At 42.7% G+C, this 19,336-nt stretch overlaps 1 protein-coding gene and 1 long non-coding RNA gene across 11 annotated transcripts in view; one reads left to right on the top strand and one right to left on the bottom strand.

Moving 5' to 3' along the window:
* The window catches only part of SCML2 (Scm polycomb group protein like 2), a 70,892-nt gene that overhangs the window by 4,405 nt on the left and 47,151 nt on the right, over nucleotides 1-19,336 (bottom strand). For all 10 annotated transcript variants that reach the window (XM_077343130.1, XM_077343129.1, XM_077343133.1 and 7 more), the window contains 7 exons: nucleotides 18,005-18,267; nucleotides 16,945-17,077; nucleotides 15,151-15,354; nucleotides 10,853-11,035; nucleotides 4,598-4,714; nucleotides 1,929-2,210; nucleotides 42-205 (listed from right to left, as the gene is read on the bottom strand). In XM_077343130.1, coding sequence (XP_077199245.1) covers nucleotides 42-205; nucleotides 1,929-2,210; nucleotides 4,598-4,714; nucleotides 10,853-11,035; nucleotides 15,151-15,354; nucleotides 16,945-17,077; nucleotides 18,005-18,267 — 1,346 coding nt within the window. The remainder of the gene's footprint in view (nucleotides 1-41; nucleotides 206-1,928; nucleotides 2,211-4,597; nucleotides 4,715-10,852; nucleotides 11,036-15,150; nucleotides 15,355-16,944; nucleotides 17,078-18,004; nucleotides 18,268-19,336) is intronic.
* Nucleotides 205-11,016, top strand: LOC143840091 (uncharacterized). The gene is made up of 5 exons (XR_013232025.1): nucleotides 205-1,891; nucleotides 5,623-5,695; nucleotides 5,847-5,957; nucleotides 7,932-8,026; nucleotides 10,880-11,016. It is a non-coding gene; the product is annotated as an uncharacterized LOC143840091 (long non-coding RNA).

Raw genomic sequence — 19,336 nt, 5'->3', positions numbered from 1 at the left:
AGACCAGCAAATAGTAGAATCAAAACAAAAGGCTTTCTTACATGTCTTCTGAAGAGCTCTGCGTGGGGTGCCAATGCTTGAGGATCAGCTTCTTTCACAAATCGCATTACTTCATCTATTGACCACATAGACGGATTCTTATTGGGTATTCTAGAGGGTTCCCGCTTTAGTGCACTGAGGTCAGGTCCTGTTGTAGAGCTTGCAGCTTGAAAGTGAGGAAATTGGTATAAATTAGTATTTTTTGGAGATACACACACACACACACAGAGGATATATACATATGTGTATGTTGTTTATTAAGACTTTTATATAATCTATTAATGAACAGGGGAACCTGTCTTCCCATGAGTGCATCTCTTTAGAGTCATGGTTTTATTTAATCATTATAATCATCTGTACATGTTTGGTATGTTTTATGATGTTTACAGTATAACTGTGTATGTATCTGACCATGTTAGAGGTGTTCAACCTAAGTCTTATCATGGAAGACTAACAGGAGAAAATACAATATGGTGATCCTTTCCCTATTGACTGTTTTCATGTATCACATCACATGAAAGCCATAAGAGTCCTTCACACATACAGGCAATCTAAGAACAGCCTTGACCAATCAGGCCTAAAATGTACACAAGTTTGTATAGCACTCTTCTTCTCAAAGGGTGGTTACATAAAGTAGATTGTGGGCTCCTTCTGTGTTACTCTCCAATGAAACCACCATGTCCTCCTGGGTTGCCAGTTGCCAGGTGGGGGAAGGTGTTTTAGTGGAGTGGGTAACTGTTTTAAGTTGTATATTTTAAATTTGTAAATAGATAAATGCAGGGCATTAAGGCATCAGAACTCTTTTATTGCCATATTCCCAAAACTGGTATGTAGTGGCATAATTTATCTGAAGGTTCTCTTTAGTCCTTACAGCCACCGAAAGGCCTGTCCTTCATGAAGATATACAATCCCCCTTTAAAGAGATCATTACATTTTGTTGCACTTAGTTCCATAAATCAATTAAGCCTTGTAGAACTTGTTTGCCTTTGTGCAAAACCCATAACCAGCCAGGAAAGAAAAACTACAAATTAATGTGCATGGGTTATACAACACAATTTACCAGAGGATTCAAACTAATATGCATCAGGTTCAATAATAGGGGCAGCATTTAACAAAATAGCTCTCAAGCCCAGGCAAATGGCTTGGTCTGTAAGTTACCACCAGGTCTGACTCTAGCGAGTTTTCTTTTATCAGGTAAGGCTAAATTGGTAAACTGCCCCTTCCCACTCCTTGCTTTACAGAAACCAATGCTTGGAACACTTGGCAATATTAGCCTCAACCAGAGCTAGGCTTTTCTTGGCCTTGGTTCCTGCCTGGTGAGATCAGGGCCCTGTTGGAGCTCTCTGAGTTCCACAGGGCCTGTAAGACGGAGCTCTTCTGCTCTTCGCATCCAAATTTTGGCCCTCCCTCCCACCCCCTTCTGCCCTCCTTTTCCTCCAGTTCCTCTAATCTCCACATCTAATGGGCTGTGTATTACAGTTGAAGATGCAACAATGACAACTGTGGTTTTAAAAAGTTTTAATAGGTTTTAATTATCCTAAATTTTATATTAATTGACTGCATTGTTTGCTTATGAAAATATTGTGTGTAAACTGCCCCGAGACAGGGTGGTATATACATCTGCAAGCAAGCAAATAAATAAATAAATACTGTGGCTGCACAGCAAACTTCAGATGGCCACTGAGAGCCATTATGACCCCTTTCCTCTTTCTTTCCAGCCCTTGTGGGCCTGGCAGCATATCAATTCCAATTCTAGGAGGAAGATCTTCAAGAAAAGTCATATTCCAACACTGTACCATAACTTTCCCCACTGAAAACCATTTTCTCCTCGACTACAATGTTCAAGAAGAAGGCAAGTGAGCATGCACTTTGAAAAGGTTTAATTGTACCTTCAATCCTCCTCTGCAGTCGATTCCTGTTGATTTCATAATAACTGCTGTTCCCAGCAGAGCTTGATGATAGTCTACGTAGGATCGGTGCTGTATTTGAGGTAGCAGCCACTGGTGGAAGAGAATTCCTGTAATAGGCTACACTTCCTGAGGTACGATATTCAGTGGAATTCCGACAACCAGGGCTTGAAGGATTGACTGAATTTAGTGCAGAATCCATCGAATCTTCAGAAAACCTGTGTTCTTTAGGTGTGCTGTTTTCTTCGCTCGGCAGGATTTCTGCTATATGAAGTTAACACAAACGACTGATGAGCACCAGAGTTACAACGATGTTGGTACTGGTGGACATTGTATACAAAGTTTTAAAAATCATCCATCAAAGAGCTGTTGAGTTCAGGCAATCAAGTTTTCTAAGCCTCAATTCACCCACATGTGAACTAGAAATTATCATCCCTTGTATCACAAAATTGTTACCAGGATGCATAAGGTAACAACTAGGGATAACCACAAACTGGAAAAGAAAACAAACTGCATTATGAATTTCAGTTGGATTGGAGTTCGCGAATTGAGGTTAGTGAACTGATGAACCACAACCAATTTCCCCAAAAACTGGGGGCAGCTTGTGGTGGTTCATGACTCTTCACGAAGAGCCAAGTGCAAGGGCTTACTTTCTACTTTTCACAAGAAACAGACTGGGAGCTCCCCACTACTCAGCTGTTTGGTTTAAATGGTTTGGAGTCATTTGAACCCTGCTTTGAGATCTCCCCGCTCAGCCAGGAGAAAGGGAGAAGGTAGACCTCTTCGCTGATGATCCCATCTCCCTTTCTCCTAGCATGGTGATCCTGTCTGCCTTTCTCAGTCTGCATAGCCAAGAGAAAGCACACCTCTTTCCCAGTGATCCTTTCTTCCTCCCCCCCCCCCCCTTTCTGTTGACTACCGTTCTGGGGCTGTCTTCTTCAGTCTAAAACAGCCGCATGGAAGAGAGTGCCTCTCCATAAACCAGTTTGGTTTGTAAGCAGTTCTCCTGGCTTGGTTTGGGATTCAGTTCATCTTGAGCCATGGACCAAACCCTGAATTGAAGCACATTTTCCTGGTTCATGTCTATTCCATGTGACAACTTCACAATGCCCACATGTGCTATTTCTCTATCTTTAATATTAGAAAGCAATTCCATTCTTCAGTCAATCTGTGTTCTTCTACAACTCTCTGTCATTCTATTTGTGAATTATTTCATCTGGGATCCTAACCATAAAATTGGGAGGAGTGGAGTCTGTTGCACCTGTTTAATTATCTAAATCTTGATAAATGTGATATGGACTTATTAAAAACCCAAACTGAAATATTTCAGGAAGATACAAGGCTGGAATTACCTTGAATGGTGGCAGCTACTGACAAAAAAGGAAGCCCAATCTTCAGGGGAGAAACTGTGGGGAGGAAGGGGCTTCTTAAAAGAAGCTGGGAATCCTCACACACATGTCTAAGTTTCAAATATATGTGTGATGAACAGCACTTAGAAAATGAGGCTCTAAGTACTAAAATAGCAGCAGCAGTGAGTGAGGGGTTAAAAATCCTCACTAGGCAACAGTCCTGTGATTGGCAATCCACAGCTGATTGTGAATTATACTGGCTGTGGGCTGTGGCTGTGGGCTGGAGGAAATTTAGTTCAGTCTGAGACTGGTCAGAGAAATCTGACAGATCCTTAGCTGAAACACTCATCTGAAAAAAAAAACTAGTGAGAGTTCTGGGTTTCTGATTGACTGGTCTAATCCACACAGCGTCTGGTCAACTAGGGCAGTGATTTGGCATAGAAAATGTGGATAGACAGGTGTTTGCTACCCAATTAAGCCAAATTGGAAGGAGGACTTCTGCCTAGTTGTAAAGGGAGATAAGGGGAGAATTTCCTAAGATTTGGGATAAACACAGTAAATAAACCTCTCAGTGTAAAATAATTGATGCCATCAGTAAGAACAGCCTGTATCTTAAGAACTTCTAACTGAATAAGAATAAATTTGTATAAAGAAAAAGCTTGATTCCAACCACCCTTCTGTCTTTGTAAATAAAACCTTTTATTTTTTGTTTGAAGTAGTCTCAGTGCCATTCTGGCTGAAGGGTTATAATAAAAGATAGCTATATTGTTTTCCTGAAGATCCGAAAGCTTAATAAAGCCACATAAAATCAAGTAGTGACAGGGTGGGACAGGGAGCTGCATTTTGGAGGAAAAAATATACTTCACAGTGAAGAAAGGCGTAGAGCAGCCTTTCTCAACTGTTTTACTGTTTACTGTTTTATTGTTGAGAAACCCCTGAAACATTCTTTAGGCTTTGAGAAATCCTAGAAGTGGTGTGATCATGCAGAATATGTTGGGAAGCATACCTGTGTACATCCCCACCTGGGGCCCCTCCAGGCCTACATTAGCCATTGGGGGGGGGGTTGATATGATCGTATCACATGATAAACGTTTAACAGATTTTAAAAATATATTAAAATTAATTAACTCCTACTCATTCAGGAAACCCTTCCAAGGCTGTCAAGAAACCCTGGGGTTTCACAAAACCCAGGTTGAGAAATCCTGGTGTAGAGATATATCTGTCATAGTATGCCTTAAGATTCTTCTTACTGTACTAAGAATTGCATTGAAAATTATGTGTATTATGGTGTTACAGAGTTACCTTCTGAAGGGTGAACTTCAGTTCTTGGTCGTTTAGGAGACAGGGGGGCAGGATAGGGTGGTGAATCCTGAGAATACCGCTTAGTAATATTTCTACTGTCTGATATTTCTTCTTTTGCTGCAAATACATACATACAAACAATTCCTTTTAATAAAACTAAGAAATGCAAGTATTATAAGTAAACAATACACTTCATTAAGTAGTTCAAATAGCAGTGTTTTATTTTCCTACAAAGTCTTTCCACGTAGTTTTAACAGTCTTCTTCCATAGAATCACTCTGAACAGATTCCTGGAAAGATATGCACGTAGGAAATACAACATGGATTTTTCTGGAAAAACCCATAAGGATGAGACAGCTGGTAGCTAGCATACTACTTTTTCATATGTATAATTCCACAGAAATCATTCCAAAGTGCTCCCTCACAGCAAATTATTATAATAGAACTGGACCTAAATGCATCTCAAGGGTAAGGATAGTCTGATCCCACTTAGGGCTATGTGCAAAACGTACTGCAAGTCAGAGAGCAAATGTATTCATTTCAGCTGCAGGAAATTGACATAATAGGCAACAATTAAAATGTGCATACTTAACCATCTGTGAATTTTCCTTTTTTATGGACATGGCAGATGCCAGATGCCACTTCTAGAAAACTGCAAGCATGGCTTTCAGAATGTTACGGCTTCTGACAATTCCTGATGTGAATGTATAAATAAAATAAAGTTGCCCTTCTGTGCAGACATATATTGGGACTGCATTTGTGCTGGCGGGCCACTGACACCTTATTTACTAACTTAAAAGCTCCAAATAGGGCCACTATGCCCTATTTGGACCAGGCATATGTGCGGGTTTTCCTGCCAAATGCATCATGTGCTCCAAAGGCAGGATGCCTCCTTCCCTCAGTTTCTGCCAAGCCACTTAAAACTCTCATGGCTGATAAACATGAAATAATATTCACTAATAAAATGCTGTGAATTCTGTTGTACAAATCTTTCAGTCCTCTTCCTTTCCCTTTTTAAAATGTTAGTGAGAGTTCACAGCGGGGCAGGAAGGAGAGAATGTACGTCTGCAAAGAAGATGTCAATGAACAACAGTTACAGGTAAGTGCAACTGTTTTCATCTTCTGTCTTGTGCAGTCCCACATTGAGATCACTAACGAGTTAGTCACCATAGGGGGTAGGGTGAGCCTCCCCACTGAAATACAGACTGCAGCTCTGCTTTTCTGAAATCAGCATCTTTTACTACCTGCAGGTCCAGAGCATAATGCCTCACAAATATATCCCACATTGACCAGGTAGCTGCCTTGCTGATATCCAGTAGTGGAACCTGCCAATGAAGCACTGTAAAGGATCCTGTACACTGGTGAGCTTTAACATCAAGGGGGCATGAGATTCCTGCCATCTTTTAACAGGAATGAATTGCAGCCACCACCCATTTGGCTATGGATTGTGTTGATGCTGCCCTGCCTTTCTTAGGGCCTTAGTACAAATAAATAAAGCCTTGTACTTCTGGAATTGCTTGGTTCTTTCTAAATGATATAGAATGGCCCTTCTAACATCTTGGATATGTAGTTTTCTGTGCCTGAGGGCTTGGTGTAGAGAAGAAAATTGATAACATGATTTCTTGAGTGAAGTGCAACTTCGAAATCACCTGGTGGAAGAAGTCTAAACTAGAGTGAAGAATCACATGCTCATTAAAATTTGTAAGAAAAGGCAGATCAACGTTAAGGGCCATGAATGCACCAATCCTCCTGGCTGAAGTAACTGCAATCAACAGTATCACCTTCATCAGAAATAGCCCTAACGAACAGGACACCAAATGGCTGAAAGGCAGGCTTCATGGGGGTGGCTAACACTAAAGAGAAGGACCACTGTGGGACTATCTGGGGGTTTGAGGGTAAACATGAAACAATCCCTTCAAAAACCCTGTCAACTTGTGTCCTAAAACAGCAGTTCCTTGAACCTCTCATGAAAATCTGCCTTAGCAGCTAAATGTGCCTTTATTGATGACACCTCTAGGCCCAAATGGATTAGAAATAATAAAGAGTCCAAAATCACAAGTAACAGACAGATAAATGGACATTCCGTTTCATCAGGCATAGCAGTTCCAACAACCAAATCTGCCTGGGCCAGACTGGAGCCACCAGAATCCAGTCTGTACTTTCCGACAGAATCTTCTCCCTGCTCAGTAACAGCAAAGGGACAAAGCATAAAAGAGCATTCTCAACCAAGGAATCTGGAAAGCATCTCTCAATGACCCTAAGTTACTTCCTGATAGGGAGCGGGCCATGGCAAAAATGTCCACCCAAAGGACTCCTATATTTGGAAAACCTGCTCTATATATCTGTCCTGTATGGACTGCTAATAGTTTGCTATGTATATTTGGCTTAACCTATCTGTGTGCTGAGTAGCAGCAGGGTAAGTATGCCACAAGTTAGTCTCATTCCATGGTCAGAAATGTGGTCCAAAGTAGGGGCACGCAGTCATTATCCATTCCAGTTTCAACTTGACCATAGAGTGGAGATTGCTCAGTTTGCCCTCACAGACGATCTCCAGAGGCAGCTGGATCTATGTGGGTTGCTGCTGTTCCTATTTGGATCTGAGAGAAGCGTTTGACAGTGTTGACCATCATCTAGCCATTGTGGAAATTCAAGGCACAGCCTTAAAATGGTTTTGGGTTGAGTTGCCATCAGTACACTGATGACACACATCAGTATTAATGAGCAACCATTATCATCACCCCACATTCTTTGGCCAGATGCCTGGAGGCTGTGGTGGACTGGTTCAAGTGGACCCTGCTGAAGTTAAATCCAGCTAAGACAAATGTCCTTTGGTTGGGCTGACGTGCCGGGGAGGGGCAGTACAACTCTCACCTTTCAACAGGGTCAATTTAACATGTTTTACCACTATCAAAAGCCTGACTGTGATTATGGATGCTTCCTTTATCCATGGAGGCCTAGGTCACAACCGTTGCTCACCAGGTGTTCTCCCAGCTGTACTGGCTCCACACTGGAGATCAAATCAGATTCAAGGTTTTCATTCTTACTTTCAAAGCTCTAAACAGTCTGGGACCCCTGTATCTGCAGGACTGTCTCATCCATTATGCCCCCAAAATATTGCTGAGATGGAACAACCAAAATCTGCTCAGGGTCCCTGTCCCTAAGTAAAACTGGCCTCAGCCAGGCCTGGATTTATTCTGCCTGAAATCAGTTATTACAATGAGTTGCCTCATCAAACATGGAGGTTATCCCTCTGTATCAAATAAATCTCTGAAAAGAGCAAAATAATTCCCAGTAACAATGGTGAAATGAAAATAGAGCTCATTCTATTCATGCAGTGGTGAAAAAGTTACTGATGGAAGGGCACACCCTGCCTCCGGAACACGTGATGCATTTGGTGGGAAAATGCAAGCACCTGCTGGCACCAAATAAGGTGAGAAATCCCAATTTGGACTTTAAAAGCCAGAAAACAAGTTGTCCACAGCCAGCCTGCACAATGCGAGGCTACACAAAAAGATGGAAGATGAATAAAGCTAGTACAGCATAGTACTAAAAGTGTGAATTACAATGGAAGAAGGCCCCAGTTCAGGCATGTGTGACTTAGGCACGCCCCCCTTGCCAAAAATTCAGCTGACAAGGATTCGCGCCCCTTATGTGGAACGTCTCTCTCCCTCCTCCCCCCACACCACTCCTTACCTGATGGCACATCTTATGGCGGGGGCAGGGCCTGCCCAGCGATGCATATCGCTGTGCATCACTGTGCTGGCCCTGCCCCCATCAGTCTCCCAAGGCTGCGTCCACCCTCCGGAGAGCGGGGGCAGCCTCGGAAGACTGGCAGCGGCTAAGCCAGAGCACTAAGCCGCCTCAGTGTTCTGGTGCTGCTGCCCATAGACTGGCATGGTCCCTAGGGGCAGGTCTATGGACGTCATATCCATAGACTTCCATTGGTGGGGCCATGCCAGTAGATGTTCCACATCAACAATAGGGTGCTAAGGCCCAACTACTTTATAGGGCAGATATAAAGGTTACTGACACAATATTCATGACTTTAGATGGATTGGAGAGATCAGGCCTGAAAATACATGCTTGGAAACAAGAAGGTCTCTTAAGTAGCTCTCTGGTGCCTTGTTTGCATGGTCCCTCCTTTAAAAATTTTCTGATTTTAGAGTTCTTATGGTTCAGCAGCTACACTAGCAGGTTTAACAATAAGTGGCCCAAGTCAATCTCATTTTTTTAAATTTCTAGTAACTACACTGGCTCCAAGCTGAATTCTGGATTAAGTTTAAGGATTTGGTAGTTAACCATAAGGCCACCTGCAGCCCAGGTCCTGCATATCTGAGATATCACCTTTCTATCTATATCACCAAAGAGTGTATCACTCCGCTAACACCAGCCAGTTGGTGGTCCCTGGCCGTAAGGAGGTATGTGTGGCCTCAACCAGGGCCAGGAAATTCTCCGTCCTGGTCCCTATCTGATAGAACAAGCTCCCGTAACATATCCAGGCTCTGTTGGAGCTCCCGTAACATATCCAGGCCCTGGTATAGTTCCACAGGGCCTGCAAGATGGAGCTCTTCCACGAGGCTTTTGGTTGGGGCCAATGACTAAAATCTACTGGGCCCCACCTCCTCATTGCTTACTTGTTATTGTAAGAAGCACCAGACGATAGCCTGGCCTTTAGGAGAATACTGATAGATATTCAGAAAATGGATTGCTGCTGCTGACATTTTACTGATTGTCATTAATTATTTTAAATGAATTTTACATATTTAAATTTTATCCAAATTTTAATTAGTATATAACTATATATGATGTTGTACACCGCCCTGAGCTGGCTTCCTGGGAGGGCAGTATAAAAATCAAATACATACACACAAACATAAAAAGGGAACCACCATCGTAGGACTTGAACAACTACTCAACAAACAAGTGTGTAGTGTGAAATCACCATTGTACAAGAAAAACACTTGGAAAAAGCATAATCATATATCTTATTTTCATTATGGCTCTTGCCCTTTGTTAGGCTGGCTATTACAGCTTCCAGAACTTCTCTTAGTAGACTGATGATCCCCCCCCCTCCAGCAAGACCACAACCAGTGTTAGAAGGGCACAACTTGACTGAGCCCCGTGGTGTGCAGAGATGGTATCATCTGGCTGAGCCCTGTGTAGTATGGGATGACAGCACCCAGCCAAACCCCATGGGATGCAGAGTTGGATGAACATTCAGGGGATTTCCGCACCCTTTAAAAATAGTGTCGGTATATTCGTTGTCGGTATATTCCAGCCCCTCCACATGATGTCGCCAACATGCAGGGTCTGGGCAGTAAATGGCCAACTATATCCTTCATTTTAAAGCGCTAGATGGTGAATCCCCAAAAATGGATTCACCAACATAAGTAGTGCTACCTAATGGAAAGCAACCAGCAGGTCACCAGCAAAAAGAATGTATGGAGGCAAAGAAGTGCTCTTTCCGCCTCCAATGTCCAGCCCTTGCACCCACCTCCCTCTCCCTTCTCCCGGGGATGGAAGTTTTTTTTTTAAGCTAACTGCCTGGAGCAATGAATGGGTGTACAAGTGTGCAAGCAAAGCCTCCCCAAAAAATTCCCCCCAAAGTTATAGCACAAAGCATGCCTCTCTAAGTTACCCCCTCCCCCCCAAATCAGGAACAACATTCATTTTTAAAAGAAGCAAGGCTCCTGATTCCATAAGGGGTGGCAATACAGGAGCACTATGCATCTATGATTAGATGCATAGGCATTTCAACGGAGAAGTATTGAATTAAAAAAAAAACATTCACGGACATCATGGTCCCTTTAAAGCATGAAGAAAGGGGACTGCCTGCCTGGTTTGATTGACAGGCAGAAGAGAGTCGTGTATAAAGCGCGTTGCTCTCTTCCATCTTTTCAAGCAGGCATGTGGAGGGGGAGAAGCGCAAAATGACAGCAGAGAAGAGTGAGACATCAGAAAGGTGAGGAGGGGCCAGGAGGCGCAAACATATTTCTAAGAGTAAATACATACTATGAAGGAAAAACCAAGGATTTAAAAGCATATTTTGAAATTTAAGTGTACAGAGTTTTGCTTTTCTTTTCTATTCTAATCCTTCATGTATATTTATATTGAGAACTATAACAGATACTATTCTCTTAATTCCTAATGCATTTGTTTACACTGGAACAGAAAACATAATTGCTATCAATTTCTATTCTACAGTATATATCATTGAGTCCAGGGTGAGGAAAATAATGGTGCAACAGAAAATTACCTGATTTGTTTCTATCATAATCTGTAGGACTATGGGCACTCCCCATATAAGGACTGAAAGGCTGGCTGCTAAAAAGATTATCACACTGAAGGCTGTGGCAGAGCTTCTCCAAGAAACGCAGGACAAACGATGCACTGTTTACGGAAGGAAGACTGATGGCATGCTTCTCCCCATCAAAAGAGGCTGTTAGTAAAGAAAAAGGGGGGGGGGTAAAAATACTATTTTTGCACTATACAATGAAACTGAAGAGTATCACCAGTGCTCATAACAGAACCCATTCTTTCCTTTGACCGAAACAAAGAGATAAAAGAAGGCAGAACATATTATTGTATTTCTTTTCTAGCAAGCTTACTTTCAGGGTCTTGGCTACTTTCATTTACCCTTGAGTAAATGTCAAGCAACAAGCCTTTATTTAAGGCAGGGGTAGTCAAACTGCGGCCCTCCAGATGTCCATGGACTACAATTGTACTCCATGGACACCTGGAGGGCCGCAGTTTGTCTACCCCTGATTTAAGGCATAAAGCTTTAAAGCATATCACAACTGTGCAAAATCTGAATCGGGATTTCCTGTATAGTCGCAGGCTTTTCATTTATTATGCTCAAGCTACTTAGGCAGAGGTAACTATTGGAACAGCTTTCTGTTATTCCTGTTCTATCTCAAAATATGTTTGGCCAAGAAACACAGCACCGTCCTTTTCCCCCAAGCCAACACAGTCTGATCCTTTCCCCCCAAGCCAACAGTGCAAGTGGCAACTAAGGCAATGTGAAACCAACTTAGTTTTTTAATATTTAATTTTAAATATTTTTAAAACCTTATATTTAATATATTATTTAAGTGCTAGCAATAAAGCCCATTACATGATAAAAAAATACAATGGGCTCTAGAAAACTGTTGTTGGTCATTTCTTTAACTTTTCATGAAACATTAAAATGCAGAATGTGGAAGCATTTGCGGAATGATACTCCCAGGGCACCTCCTTTCACGTGTTGGCCCACAGTATTTAAAGTCCTTTTGGTTGTTCTGGTTTCTTGGGAGTTTCTGGTTTTAAAATTTGGTGGTGGGGGGGGTTTGTAATTGTCCATTATTTGTATTGTATTTGGGATTATGTTGATAAGGATGTATGCAACAAAGAAGATGTAACACTTTGTTTGGACAGTGTTGCTGTCTCTTTGGTGCTCTGGGAGGCTCTAGTGGGAAGGCTTCTGGAGTTCTAGCCTGCTGGTGGACCTCCTGGTGGCACCTGGGTTGTGGCCACTGTGTGGCACAGAGTGTTGGACTAGAGGGGCCACTGGCCTGATCTAACATGGCTACTGAACTCTCTGCAGCCTGGGAAGGGTCCGCCTTTTGGCGGGCTCCCCTTTTCCCCAGATCCTTACCAGGCTACACACTGCAACTGGCCCTGAGTGGAGGGTATTTCACACACGGGAAAAATCAGTCCGGTTTCATTGGTGGTTGCTGTGAAGATCCCTCAGACTGTCTTTTCCCTATCAGTGGAATATGCCCCACCCAGAATCAATTGCCTCCTTCTTTAAGAAGTAAGTCATTGCCACCATGGGCTGAGTTTTATATTTATGGAATGATGATGATGATTTTAACACTTTGTAAGCCTCCAGAGAGTGGCAAGGTATAAATGTAATAATACTAATAATTATTATTATTAATAGTAGTAGTAGTAGTAGTATTGGTGCTTAGGAGCCCCCAGTAGGAGGGCTTCTGGAGTTCTGGCCTGCTGGTGGACCTAATCTTGATGGTACCTGAGTTATTATTATTACTAGTCCTTAGGCCCACTGTAGTTTAAATACAGCGGGCACTAGCTTGGCAATGCAGTTGGGTGGGGGGGGGTTGTGCGGCATGGGGGTGGGCAGGCGCGGACCGTAGGCCGTGGCTGGGCCAGGGCGAGACCCTCCTGTGTCGGCTGGCGGCTCCTGTAGGTGTCTGGCTGGGGCGGGCCCTACCTGAGGCGTCCAAGGCTGTGGAGCGTGCTCGGCGGTGGCACATAGGCAAAGGGGTGGATGTCCTTGCGGCAGCGGCTCCGGCATTGCATCTGTGGCCTGTTCCGGTGCCAGCCACTCGCGGCAGAGGCGGGGCTGCCCCGTTGCCGCGGGCAGCGCCATTGGGGCGGGCCCGCCATTGCAGGCGCAGCGGCGGACGGCAGCACCTGGAGGCTTCGCGGGGTGGTGGCGAGGTCCTATCTGTGGCCGAAGACAGGTGCAGCGCTGCTGAGTCTGTCGGAAGGGCCAGTGCTGTGGGGAAAGGCAGCACCGGGTTGGGTGCGGCAGGAGGCTAAGGCGCGGCTGCAGGTGGTAGGGAGGCGTGTGGGGCGTTGGCAAGGCGGGCTGGTCGTGTCTTGGGGCGGCGGCTCCTAATCTGCGGCCGGGCAGCCAGCTTCGCGCCTCCCGACTGGTCAGTCCGGCGGCAAGGGACCAATCGGTCCCCTGCCGCCGGACTGACAATCGCAGGGGCCAATCGGCAGGCGCTTCACGCCTGCCGATTGGGCTCTCCTATCGGCACCCTTCCTCACTACGGACCAGGCCCTCCTTAGGTGCCCTTAACCGATAATTTAATCCGCTCCGCAGGAGCAGTTTAAAGATTATATATTTTGTAATGGCTGGACCGATTTTTTGCGCTGGGTATGACAGCAGAACTCCTGCTGTACTGTTACAACCTAATCAATATTTCTAGTGCTTTATTAATTACTTTATTAATATAAATACACTAGCTTCAAACTTCATAAGAACAGGCTTTGAAAGGGTCCTCCCTGTGAGGTTCTCAGCTGCTTTCTGCGAGGCCCCGGGTGTGATTTCCAGGCCTTTGGGAAGCGCTCCCTCTTCCCCTCCCGCGGCCAGCCCTCTCACCTGGGGCCCTGAAAGTGGAACAGCAGAGTCACAGATGTGCCTGGCTCTAATAGCCAGGCACGTCTGTGAGGCAAGGGTGAGCTGTAGGGGCAGGGCCAATCAAGGTGCAGCTAGCTGCACCCTGATTGGCCCTGGAGAAGCCGGACCGTTTGTCCCCCAAGGCTGTTTCACAATTATTAAGAGGTACCAAATGGATAAGATATGTAAGATAGGACTCACTAATTTATAAAAGTTACTAAAAAATCACTACAAGTTTGATTCATAGCAGTTCAATGAGACCACATTCCTAGCTTGATCTTCCTTGTCCTTCAAAGCAGTAAGCACTCCATGTAAAACAATGGGGTTTTACAAATTGAATTTCACTCATTACCTGATGTGAGACTGATACTGCCCTATATATGTGCAAGTGTATAAATTAATGATGGTGTAAAAATTAATGACTTTTCACAGCAGACACACTGTGACATTTTAATACATCTAGACAGCAGGTTTATGAGAGTTCTATTAAACCTGTATACTATAAGTTACTATTGCCATCTGGTATTAATGCAGGGAAAGTGAAATAAGGAACCTTTTTTTAGTGCCTATGACTTAAGTCTAAATTGATGTACTAACATCTGTCCTGAATATCGCTTCTGCCAGGAAAAAAAAGTGACAACAGCTTCCAATTTAGAACAAGATATTATTTTTATCAACACAGCTGCTATTAAGGCTTATTCTATAACAGATGACACAGGTGCTTGGAAAACTGACCCCCTCCCCTGCATTGCCATAACATTTTCACAGGAAAAGGAGGAGCAGCTACAACATTTTACTTTAAACATATGGAGCCATTTAGTGGAAAATTTAACACATTTATTTAAGAACTATGCACCTACCTAAAACAGCAGAAGCACAACATATGCAGGTGTGTTTTCTTGTGAATTACAGCATAAACAACATATATTATTTTGAAAGCATTCACATAATACGACTGTGCTTTCGTATAAAGAAAGCAAAACAATGCAGTGTATTTTAGAAGAATTAAGTTGGTTTCTATACCCCGGATTTCCCCACCTGAAGGAGTCTCAAAACGGCTTACACCACAACAGGCACCTTGTGAGGTAGGTGGGGCTGAGAGAGCTCTGAGAGAACTGTGACTTGACCAAGGTTACCCAGCTGGCTACATATGGAGGAGGAAAGGGGAATCAAAACCAGTTCTCCAGACTAGAGGCTGCAACTCTTAGCCACTATACTATGCTGGCTCTATACGGAAGAAATTGAATGGTGTTTCATACACCTGTGCTACCATAACCTGTAATCTTGATTTTTCTCCCTGTTAGCTTTGCTTAGAAATGAACAATTCTTTACATTGCCACTTCACTTCCTTATATCCCTACCCCAAATCTCTCAAAATCTAATCATTTGGGACCAACAGGAAAAGCTGAATGCCCTGCCATTACCGGTGATCATTTCTCCTGCATGATGTCCTGACTTCAGGAATCCAAAGACTGTTTTTGATTGATAGGCACAGTCTACACAAGCTTGCACAGCCTGCTGAAGCACCACATTCACAGGACCTGGTCCGAAGTGATCAGGAAGCTGCTGTACCTTCTTTTTGTCCAGATGAGGCCCAGAGTTTCCATGTTTGTTAACATAGACACAAACTATAACGAAAAAAGAAAGGATCACTACCAATGGAACTTCTTCAAGAACAGACATTATATTCTGGACCTAATCTTATTTCATAGAATTATCACTGAAAAGGCACACTGATTTATTCCTAGCTCTAAGACTTGCCAGAGGTAAAATTTAGGCTCCATAGTAATAAATATGAACCGCTAATCCTCTGCCCATAAACCCTCCCCCACCCACCACCAGTTCATTGAGGAAGGAGCCCAAATGAACATAATCCTGGTGCATCTCTACAAACCCAACTAGACTAATTAGGAACTGCCGTGCCTTGTTTTTCCCAGATTTAAAACAAAATTAATTTCACAAACAAATGCTGTTCTTTCCAGGCTTTTATCTTGCATGTCTTCCTAAGCCCCTGAGAGGTAAATTTCCTCATTCAGATAATAAACAGACTGAAAGTGACTTGCCCAGAATCAAAACAATGAATCAGTGGCAGGAAGTTCTTAAAACTAATTACTTTAAGCACATACAGTGAACCTACAGTATAAAGTTGATTTCTGTTGATAAGAAAGAGCTAGCCCCAAGTCAGACACAAAATTGATGGTGGAGATGTAAAACTCTTAATTTGATGGCACTCTCACGGTGTATTGTGATAAATAACCACATAAGGGTAAAGTGAAATGAGAGCTAGGAAAGAAGGTACAAGAAGGCAGAGAAAGAGTTAAGATAAACAAGGGGAAGGAAATAGCTAGGAAGAAGACACATGGAGTGGTTTGAGAACAGGAAGAATGTAACAACTGGATAAAGAAAACCTTTAGAAGTTTGGGATAGCAGGAAGAAAATTATTTTTATTATTAGGGTATTTATATATTCAGGACATGGAATGGTATAGTATAGTCCCGATCTCATCAGATCTTGGAAGCTCAGCAAGGTTGGTATTTGGATGGGAGATCACTAAGGTAGACTTTTCAAAGGAAGCAAATGGCAAACCACCTCTGCGTAAACACCTGCCTTGAAAACCCTATGGACTCACCATAAGTTGGTTATGACTTGATAGCACTTTACACCTACATGTATACATATCACCTTTGCATGTGAAAATAAAGGCTTATGTTAAAATCTATGCAAAAACAAATTAAATGGTAACTGTAAAAATAAGTATTTGGTACAGAGCACATGTGGATGGGGGAAGTCAACTAGATAACAGGCCCAAGCCATTTAGTCCTTTAAAGTTGAACACCAGAACTTTGTATAAAGTGATAAAGAAGCATGGGAAGTGGAGAAAAAAAACCCTCTTTCCTGTTTTTATTTCTTGGGTGTATTTTAACTTTGCCCTCGTGAGGGCAGAAAGGCAGAATATAAAAATAAATCAAACAGGAAGGAGATTTGGAAAGAAAAGCCAGAAAGGTGGAGAAAACAAAGATCAGAGAGATTTTGTTGGGACTGCAACAAAATGATCAGGACCAGACCAAGTTTAAAAACTTAATGAGCTACCTTCAGGACATAATGTTATCTACAAGTTTTTTTCTGATTAAAATTCACCAGTTCTTTTATAGCAACTCTAGAACATAGTTTCTTTCCAGAAGAGAGCATTATCGCATGTTTGCAATAAATTGACTCACCGGTAGAAATGACAGCGGCTGTTGCACCAGTAATACCAGAACCATCTTTGTGAATCTGTGTAGTGCTATTTTCCACTTTCGCAGGAGTAAGGGAAGGAGAAAATACCGCAGATTGCACTGGTAAGATTTTTTTCTGGGTTTTTTTTTGGGGGGGGGGAAGAAATTAAAAAATATATATATAAATTTTTGTATAACCTGTAAGAAGAAATACTACCTCAACTCTGGCCTCTCTAATCTGTTGATGAATGCCAAGACTGCAGCTTGCTTCTAACAGTCCCAACCCATATTTCAAAGCTTCTTCTAGAAGAAGATTCATTATCTCAAAATACATCAGACATAAATTATGCACACATAAGGTGCACACCCAAAAAAATCAATTCAAGGTGTCTTCATCAGATCACTCCCAAATTACAATACCTGTGTGAAGCAGCTGACAGTCAACAACTATGGATAAGCACATTAGCGCTGCTCTACCTTCATGCTTTACAAGGATGGAAATTAGAATAGGCTTAGATGTCAAAAGTTGATTTCATTGCTGTTCCTGTGACCAAAGGAGTCAAATATATATGCTAACCCTAATTAATTATCTGAGTGAAACTAGCCTATACTGAAAAAGTTATCCTCGAATACCGTCCTAGAGGGGAAAAAAATCAGCAAGAAATTCAGTGAAGGAACTGGATTTCCCACAGAGCCTAAGTAATATTCACTGAATGGCTCAGAAAAAAGGGAGAGAAATGGTAACCAGCAACTTACTGACAAACTTGCAACAGGTAACTCGCCACTTTAAGATATCTTACCTTGCTTTTTAGTCAAAACTAAAAAGCAAAACCTCAGCAACTCAGAGGAATAAAAGGAATAAATCTGCCTTCAATACATTCTAACATAATATATTGTATGACTTGTAGGCACACTAGAAAGGAAATCTGTCACACATTTAAGTACTCAATTTGACTAAATGTATGTGTAAAACATAAACAAAACATTGATTTCTCTGCCAAGCATTCCAGTAAAACACAGACTTCCCCTGGCAAGAAATATGAAAGTAATCGGGTTCACTAACCTTCCTGCCTGGTTTCAAGCTCTTTTTTCTTGTTTTGAGGTTTTCCTTATGAGACGTGTTCCTTGTCACATTAATAGTTTTGGGAGACTTGCCTTTCCTAAGAACTGCAGGTGAAAGTGGCGGTTTTCCCCGTCCAGGTTTCTTCCCTTTAGGTGTGGGAGCAGGAGCTGGAACCGACACCGATTTCTGTGGAGAATGCATTGAACGCCGTGTCACTTTGGAAGGAGATGTTTGGGCTTTTGCATTATTCTTTGTACTAGAAACTGAAGGGAAAGTAAAAAAGATACATGTATAAAAATCTGGAAGCATGTCTTTCAGGTGGTAATATTTTGGAATAAAACATCTTGCGTAGTCTTAAAATACAATGACATATCTTCATGTAATGTGTAATCAAAATGGGGGGTGGGAGGTGCCAACTTTTCAACATGGTACCATGCATGGAAATCTGCAGCTAACATTTGTCCCTATTCGGTGCAGAGCTAGGTTTGATTCCCCGATCCCCCACATGCAGCCAGCTGGATGACCTTGGGCTCATCACAGCACTGATAGAGCTGTTCTGACTGAGGAGTAATATCAGGGCTCTCTCAGTCTCACCCACCTCACAGGGTGTCTGTTGTGGGGAGAGGAAAGGGAAGGCAACTGTAAGCCACTTTGAGACATATAAGAACCAAGTCTACTGTTGATTTTTAATGCATCAAGTTGCTAGTAAATACACAACAATGGGCCAGGCTATTTCTTTGCATGGAGAGTTAGCAACTCTAGCTGGAATACAACTAGATTCTATTGGAATACTATCTGACTTACAGTTCCCCAATAGAACCTGTTGATAGTCCACTGAAAATTTATCTTACATAAGTTTGACATAAATAAATGGAATTTTCGTTCATTCAGTGGAACTCCTTGAGAACAGCAAGGTAGCAATCAGATTAATTAATTAGTTAAGCAGATGGCAGAGGTGGCCAAGGGCACAGGTCTTCCTCAGCATGAAAGATCATGCCACTGTATTACATTCCCTAGAAACATCTCCCTAGAGCCCAAGACATATGAGGAAAGGTTGGGGGGGGGGGGCTTGGTCTGTTTAGCCTGGAGAAGAGACGACTGACGGGATCTGATAACCATCTTCAAGTATTAAAAAGGCTGCCATGCAGAGGATGGTGCAGAGCTGTTCCCTCTTGCCCCAGAGGGATGGACCAGAACTAATGGGATGAAATTAATTCAAAAGAAATTCCGTGTAAACATCCAGAAGTTCCTGACAGAGCGGTTTCTCGGTGGAACAGGCTTCCTTGGGAGATGGTGCATTCTCCATCTTTGGAAATTTGTAAACAGAGGCTG

The sequence above is a fragment of the Paroedura picta genome, chromosome 6 (genome assembly GCF_049243985.1).
Source record: "Paroedura picta isolate Pp20150507F chromosome 6, Ppicta_v3.0, whole genome shotgun sequence".
NCBI classification, from domain to species: Eukaryota; Metazoa; Chordata; class Lepidosauria; order Squamata; family Gekkonidae; genus Paroedura; species Paroedura picta.
This window is presented reverse-complemented; position numbering and strand designations above follow the sequence as displayed.